Raw genomic sequence first — 8,590 nt, 5'->3', positions numbered from 1 at the left:
CCACAAAGAGCAGCACAGGCATTTCCCCCACCCCATCTGACCCTATAACCTGAAAAACAGGGCCTGGCTTACTTCTGGGGCAAGTGCCAGATGAAGCAGTGCCTTGCAGCTCATGTTAAGGACTTTGGTCTTTTTCCTACTCCCCGTGGGAACCCCAACCAGGAAACCACAGTAGTGGTAATAAAGGTGAGGGTAGTGTGCTGAGTGTCCGTTACATTCAGTTGACTTAGGGTTTCAACCTGCCCTTCTCCCAGCCTTGCCTGATGTCCTCTCCCACGCTGCCATCAGCATTCACAAAACCACATGGAATAGATGAAGGATTGTGGAAGGTAGAATGAATCCTCAACAAGTAACCCCTTGTAAACAAGTTGTCTGAGGTGGTGGAGTCCTGGCCTTGACCAGGCTACTAGCCCGTCAAGATGACCCCTGACCAGATCATAAACTTGGTCACTCAGGCTCTTGGGTCCCTATTTTCCATATTTGCCAAATGCAGAGATGCTTATTCAATTTCTCAACGATATTAAGAAGTTCAAACTTAAAATTATACTAAAAATGGGATGGTCCAAGGAAAAAATATGCAGGTGCTTTGTAATTATAAATCACTCCCAAAGTTTTAGACAATGAAATTGAAAATGTACGTGAGCACTCGCATGCACGTGTGTGTGTGTGTGTGTGTGTGTGTGTGTGTGTGTGTGTGTGTGTATTTCCCAGTGGTAGGAAATGCCTGGTGGCAAAAGAGGCAGATGAGGCTATTAGGGCGTATTGTCATTGTCAAGTGTCCCTTGTACTTCAGAGCTGACAATGAGTAACTTTGTGCAATTTCTAGAGTCATCCATCCCTCTTCTCTCCAAGGAATACATTCCAAGACCCACAGCCTATGCCTGAAACCATGGGTACTATGGAACCCTACATATACCATGTTTTTCCCATATACATAGGCCTATGATAAAGTTTTATTTACAAATTAAGCACAGTAAGAGATTAACAACAATAACCAGTAATAAAAAAAGAACAATTATAACAATATACCATAATGAAAGTTATGTGAATGTGGTGTCTCTCTTTCTCTCTCTTTCAAAATATCTGATTGTACTGTCCTTAGCTTTCTTCTCGCAATGATGTGAGAAGATAAAATGCCCATGTGCTGAGATGAAGTGAGGGGAATGACATAGGCAGTGTGCCAGAGCATTAGGCTACTTCTGACATAGGGTCAGAAGGAGGATCATCTGCTTCCTGGCCATGGTTGACTTCGGGGAACTGAAAGGGGAGCTGTGGACAAGTGGGGACCACTGTACCCTAAGTTCACCTGTAGTACTGAATCTTGCCCTCGTGCCCTCAGGCTCAGGCAGCTTTATTTGGGCTACTTCTGTTACTATAGTTAACATCAGGATACTTCAGGCCCCTCACAAGGGTCTAGAATCCGATCTAGATCTTGTCTCCTTTCCTGAAAGCAAGGTCCATGTTATATTTCTGTTTCTGTCCTCCTAGCATTTACAGGTGGCATCAGAAGGCTCAATTTCCATCTAATGTTTTCTTCCCTTGCCTACTTACCTACTGTGTGCCTGACTGTTTCCGGCAGTAAAGAGCTTCCATCTTTCTGGATCCTGCCTTGTAGTTTGGGACAAAGACACTATAACCAGGTAGCTAACTGATAATCCCAGATTATGATAAGGGTGACAGTGGACATAAATAGGGTGGTGTGCAATGGCAACAAGGATACTCATATAAGGCCTTCTGAGAAGGGGACATTGAACTAAGACATCAAAGAGGAGCCATCGAGGTGAAAATCCAGTGGATTTTCCATAAGGAGCCAGAAAGAAGGTGGCACCCTCAGTGAACCACAGTTAGCTTGTGGCTCGAGAGTGGCCATCAGAACAAGAAGGCGCTGCTCCCTGGAGCATTTTAGAAACATGCTGCTTTGATCTGAACAACACTGGGGGGAAAGTAGGTACCATCCCACACAGCAAAGAATTGTCCCATATGAATTTCCAATATTTCTTAGGTGCAAAACTGTTTATAATGATCTGAACCTAGAATTTACCCTTCACTTACATACAAGCAAAGAATCTTTTTTTATGGATTAGATATACATAAAACCGAGGGGAAAATGCACATTTTTTTTTTGCTTGGAACTTTACTGAATTGTTCATCATTCTGGAAATATCTCACTGCTGAGAGAATGGAAGGCTAGTCTGGTCCTTGAAATCTGTATCTGTCTATTCGCAACAACATCGCACACGAGGACTCTGATGTGTGTGTCACAGTATTCCACTCGTCTGAGCAGCTACAGGTGAATATAAAATAGACATTTTACTTTATCATATATTGCTTTCCTTTTATTTTACATTATAGTTAGTTAATTATAGTGACATTTTAAAGAAATGTTCATAGATAATCTGTGAATTTTATTTAGGGAAAATATGGAGGCACTAAAATTCCTTATTGTAAAATTGTAGCATTGGGTCTGACAGGTTGAGGCTTATTGGGCTTGAGCTTGGTGAATCCCGAGAGGTTAGATGGTGAGACATTCAGGGACCCTGGGCGATGAAGGTGTTGTAGGCCATTGGCATTTCTGATTTTATACTAAATGCAGGGGGAAGCACTGAGAGATTTGTACACAAGCTGGTAAAATCATCTCATCTGTATTCCTCTGGGCAGCTGCTCTACAAGGAGAACAGGACCAGAAGCAGGTGCTTCCCCGGGTAATTGCCCCCCAAATGTGCCACTTTGCATAACTGATTATTTAAAATAAAATTTACTTAAGAGCCAGCCCGCACAAGAAGGATACTCAGGCCCTCCTCCGTCCCCCTGAAGGCAGGAAATGAATCTCCCATGTGAAAGGTACCCTCTCATACCAGGAGGGACAGAGACAACCTTATCATTGGTGATAGGAAATTTAGAGCCAAGAAGGCTATATAACGTCTTGTTCCTTTTTACTAGTTTGCTACCCCGGCCCAAGTTCTGTTTAGAATTTCTTACTAATTGAAGATTGCAAAGTAAAGTTTCCTTTGTCCTGTCAAATCCCTCACAGACTTTTTATCTGTTCGTCTGAAAAGTATAAAAACTGCCTGCCTTGGTCATTTCTTTAGGTTTCAATTTCATTACCTAGGCCTCTGCATTAATGTAGTAAAACTTCAGGTTTTATTCTCCTGTGAATCTGTCTCATGTCAATTGACTTCTTAGTCCAGCTGGAAGACCTTGAGGGTAAAGGAAGAATTGTTCCTTCCCTTCATCCTTCACAAGGCCCCTGAGGCAGCCCAGCAAGAGACACAGTGGTAGTCTGGGCCAGGGTATTGATTGTGGAGAAGTGAGTCCACATGAGATAAATTTCGAAGGTAAAAGTGAGAAGACTCAGGGGTAGACTAGATGCAGGAATGAAGGAAAAGAAGGAGTTCAAAGAGATACTAGCGTTTCATGGCTTGGCACCTGGATGGACTGTGGTGCTATTGAATGAGGTGGGGAGCAAGCAGGGAGTGGGGTAAATCAGGGCTTCTGTATGGCACATGGCCAACATCACAGCCAGAAAGTCCTAAATTTAACTCTAGGATGGCTGGAAAACCAGTGCCTTCAGTCCTAGTCTCTGCAGTTCTGAGTCGGTTAGCAGGCTCTTGTCTCAGCTTCCAACCTGACTCATGCAGTCTTTCAAACAAAAGGAATAGACCTTATTAGCTCTTTATTAACATATTAATAAACTTCAAGAGATTCTAGGAAAAACTTGCCTTCCACCTAGTACTATTTTCCAGCAAAAATGACAGTGAATATATTCTTGAAATTGTTTTTCTTAATTTAACAGAGGACTGTTTCTGTGTCCATAATTTATTTATTTATATGCCCATAGTGAAGGATTCAGTGAGGGGTCCTAGGATGTTGAACAAGAATATGATCATGTGTTATGCCTAAGACAAAAAGTTATAGCTGTTACAATGAGGTCTGGGAAAACCTGGGTTCAAAGTTCAGGAATGCTGTCTTAAGACTTTGTATTACTTTTTAAAAAAATTTTATTATGTTATGTTAATCACCATACATTACATCATTAGTTTTTGATGTAGTGTTCCATGATTCATTGTTTGTGTATAACACCCAGTGCTCCATTCAATATGTGCCCTCATTAATACCCATCACTAAGCTAACCCATCTCCCCACCCCCCTCTCCTCTAGAACCCTGTTTGTTTCTCAGAGTCCATAGTATCTCATGGTTCGTCTCCCCCTCCGATTTCCCCCCCTTCATTTTTCCCTTCCTACTATCTTCTTCTTTTTTTAAACATATAATGTATTATTTGTTTCAGAGGTACAGGTCTGTATTACTTTTTAATTCCCTTTTTCCCCTCCTTTGAAAGTTCCTATGTCTCCCCTGATGAGTCCTTTTACTACACTGAAGAAAGCAAGAAGTTCATCCCATCCCCACCTGTTCAACACTGGTTCTTGATACAGTCCAGATCCTGTGTGAGATGCGGCTATGCCCACTTCAGAGAACACTTGGTAAGGATACTTGCAAACGCCAACATTTAATGTGCCCAGTCAGGTAGTTTATGACTTAAAAACAAAAACAAAAACAAAAACAGAGCCTATTTGGGGTAAGTTACAATAGGTAACCTCTAAATCCCCAGTGAAGTCTAAATAGCATCTAATTCAGTAGTAGAGACATATATAGGGTTATACTGGGTTCTTTCTCCTGTCTTGTATCACACCATACTTGGTATCCATATGAGGAAGACCCTATACCTTCCAGTCTTATAAATCTCTCCTCAACCTAGGATTTTTTTCCTTAACAGTAAGGATTTCACTTTACAAAGTTCAGACCTGAATATCTGAGTCCAAAACCAATGACTGTAAGAGAAGAAGGTTACCAGATCAGAGCATCTTTCTTATCTTTTATGGAGAGACTAAATGTCTTAAGATTGGAGAAAGCTCTTTAAAAGAACCAAATGAGCTCAGTCATTTCGATTTTCCCACTGGGTCTGGTTCAAACAAAATTGTAAACATGTACAAGGCTCCCTGGAAATTTGTCTTCTTTTTTCTATCATCTTTAACAGGCAGGATCTATGTTGCTCCCATTCCTTTTTTTTTTTTTAAAGATCTTATTTATTTATTATAGAGAGAGAGAGAACACAAGTAGTGGGGACAGACAAGAAGACTCCCCCATTGAATGGGGCGCCCTACACAGGGCTCAATCCATGACCCCAAGACCATGACCTGAGCCAAAATCAAGAGTCAGATGCTCAACAGACTGAGCCACCCAGGTGCCCCTAGAGTGCTCCCATTCTTAAAATCTATACTATCCCAAGACCATCTGGGATATAGCGCATATCTGGGAGTTATAAGAAAATCATATCCTAAAGGTAATCTTATATATTTTAACTTTTTCCACTCCCATTTTATCCCATGTCTATGAGCTCAGAGAGAATCCTCCCCCTCCTCTGAACAACATCCCTAAACATGAGTCTCATAAATACCTAACATGTCAGGTAATTATGGACTTGATTTTCCCACAGTCAACACCTTTTTATGGACCACGCACCCCAATTATTCGCTTCAAGAAGATTTGTTCCATCCTTTCATCCATGAATTTTAGGAGCTTGTGCCCTTGGACACTCAGCAGCAACACAGGAGTAACCCAGTTTAGTCATGTGGCATTTTGTTTTTATATAGTTACATGTTTTTAATTCATTTTCATCTAGCATAATCCCTTTCATGATGCATTTGAGAAGAGTCCACTTGTGTTTTTAACTTTCAATGTGGCCACAAATCCATGAATGAAATTTGACATATTTTATTATATACCTGTATTTATTGCATTTCTAACTTAGCATTCCAAGCTGGGCTGAGTTACCAGGAAGGTGGGGGCCGGGGGAAGGTTATGACCAATATTGTTGTCAGTAGCTATTTAACACCCAGCTGTCGCAAATGGGTGCTCATTGTGTGCAGTAACATGGCCAGTAAGGTCACTCAGAGGAGAGTGAATAGAAACTGAGACCCAGCCGGTTACTGTGGCGCGAAGAACCATGAGCAGCAAAGTCTCCCGCGACACCCTGTATGAGGCAGTGCGGGAAGTCCTGCACGGGAACCAGCGCAAGCGCCAGAAGTTTTTGGAGACGGTGGAGCTGCAGATCAGTCTGAAGAACTATGACCCTCAGAAGGACAAACGCTTCTCAGGCACCGTCAGGCTTAAGTCCACTCCCCGCCCCAAGTTCTCCGTATGTGTTCTGGGGGATCAGCAGCACTGTGATGAGGCCAAGGCAGTGGATATTCCCCACATGGATATTGAGGTGCTGAAGAAACTCAACAAGAATAAGAAATTAGTCAAGAAGTTGGCCAAGAAGTGTGATGCCTTTTTGGCTTCAGAATCTCTGATCAAGCAGATCCCACGAATCCTGGGCCCAGACCTGAATAAGGCTGGCAAGTTCCCTTCCTTGCTGACCCACAATGAAAACATGGTGGCCAAAGTGGATGAAGTGAAGTCTACCATCAAATTCCAGATGAAGAAGGTGCTGTGTCTGGCAGTGGCTGTTGGCCATGTGAAGATGACAGGTGACGAGCTTGTGTACAACATCCACTTAGCAGTCAATCTCCTGGTGTCCTTGCTCGAGAAGAATTGGCAGAACGTCCGGGCTTTATACATCAAGAGCACCATGGGCAAGCCCCAGCGCCTGTACTAAGGAACAGTTCAATAAATCCTAGTGCTACCCTTAAAAAAAAAAAAAAAGAAACTGAGACCCACTACAAGCATAGAGATCTCAGAAGGGTGAGTGAACAGGATGTCTATTTAGATCCTCCCACAGAGATCTAACTCAGAGAAAACTCTGAAAGTTAGAATCATGTCTACAATACCTTTTCAGATTTTATTTTCATGAAGATGGTATCACTTTTTAAAATTTAGAAGCCATGTTACTTACCATCAAAGGAATCTCAGCTGTATGTTCTATGGCAATGATTCAAGCATGGTCACTTTCTTGTGTATAGCATGATGGATGGGGTAAAATAAGATGCCCAGTTAAAGGACAGAGTTTTCCCAAGTCCAAAGTGGCCATTGAGCTTCTGTCTTGGACCTGGATGAGTTCTTACCTCCCTAGTCACCCCCAGGAATCCCCACGTATTTTCTGTTCAGGCATTGCTAATAATATTTTCTTTTTTTTTCCTTTAAATTTTTTATTCTTATGTTAATCACCATACATTACATCATTAGTTTTTGATGTAGTGTTCCATGATTCATTGTTTGTGTATAACACCCAGTGCTCCATGCGGAAAGTGCCTCTTTAATACCCAACACCAGGCTAACCCAATCTCCCACCCCCCCTCTCCTCTAGAACCCTCAGTTTGTTTCACAGAGTCCATCGTCTCTCATGGTTTGTCTCCCTCTCCAGTTTCCCCCCTTTCATTCTTTCCCTCCTGTTATCTTCTTCTTTTTTTTTCTTAACATATATTGCATTATTTGTTTCAGAAGTACAGATCCGTGATTCAACAGTCTTGCACAATTCACAGCACTCACCATAGCACATACCCTCCCCAGTGTCTATCACCCAGCCACCCCATCCCTCCCACCCCCCACCACTCCAGCCACCCTCAGTTTGTTTCCTGAGATTAAGAATTCCTCATATCAGTGAGGTCATATGATACATGTCTTTCTCTGATTGACTTATTTCACTCAGCATAACACCCTCCAGTTCCATCCACGTTGTTGCAAATGGCAAGCTCTCATTCCTTTTGATGGCTGCATAATATTCCATTGTATATATACACTTCTTCTTTATCCATTCATCTGTCGATGGACATCTTGGCTCCTTCCACAGTTTGGCTATTGTGGACATTGCTGCTATAAACATTGGGGTGCACATACCTCTTCGGATCCCTACATTTGTATCTTTGGGGTAAATACCCAGTAGTGCAATTGCTGGATTGCATGGTAGCTCTATTTTCAACTTTTTGAGGAACCTCCATACTGTTTTCCAGAGTGGCTGCACCAGCTTGCATTCCCACCAACAGTGTAGGAGGGTTCCCCTTTCTCCACATCCCCGCCAACATCTGTCATTTCCTGACTTGTTAACTTTAGCCATTCTGACTGGTGTGAGGTGGTATCTCATTGAGGTTTTGATTTGGATTTCCCTGATGCCAAGGGATGTTGAGCACTTTTTCCTGTGTCTGTTGGCCATTTGGATGTCTTCTTTGGAAAAATGTCTGTTCATGTCTTCTGCCCATTTCTTGATTGGATTATTTGTTCTTTGGGTGTTGAATTGGATAAGTTCTTTATAGATTTTGGATACTAGCCCTTTATCTGATATGTCATTTGCAAATGTCTTCTCCCATTCTGCCAGTTGTCTTTCGGTTTTGTTGACCGTTTCTTTTGCTGTGCAAAAGCTTCTTATCATGATGAAATCCCAATAGTTCATTTTTGCCCTGGCTTCCCTTGCCTTTGGCGATGTTTCTAGGAAGAAGTTGCTGTGGCTGAGGTGGAAGAGGTTGCTGCCTGTGTTCTCCTTTAGGATTTTGATGGACTCCTGTCTCACGTTTAGGTCTTTCAACCATTTGGAGTCTATTTTTGTGTGTGGTGTAAGGAAATGGTCCAGTTTCATTCTTCTGCATGTGGCTGTCCAAT

General features: G+C 42.2%; 1 protein-coding gene across 1 annotated transcript; it reads left to right on the top strand.

The window, feature by feature from the left end:
• The first annotated feature begins 6,002 nt into the window (after positions 1–6,002).
• Positions 6,003–6,656, top strand: LOC113915327 (60S ribosomal protein L10a-like). Its single transcript, XM_035723073.1, has one exon. The coding sequence runs from the start codon at positions 6,003–6,005 to the stop codon at positions 6,654–6,656; it is 654 nt and encodes a 217-aa protein (XP_035578966.1).
• The last annotated feature ends 1,934 nt before the right edge of the window (positions 6,657–8,590 follow it).

Source organism: Zalophus californianus, chromosome 11, assembly GCF_009762305.2.
Source record: "Zalophus californianus isolate mZalCal1 chromosome 11, mZalCal1.pri.v2, whole genome shotgun sequence".
In the NCBI taxonomy this organism is placed as follows: Eukaryota; Metazoa; Chordata; class Mammalia; order Carnivora; family Otariidae; genus Zalophus; species Zalophus californianus.
Note: the sequence above shows the minus strand (reverse complement) of the source record. Positions and strands in the feature narration are given on the sequence as shown.

Excerpts from the sequence above, each read along its gene's own strand:
- LOC113915327 (XM_035723073.1), top strand. The coding sequence starts at position 6,003 with ATGAGCAGCAAAGTCTCCCGCGACACCCTGTATGAGGCAGTGCGGGAA.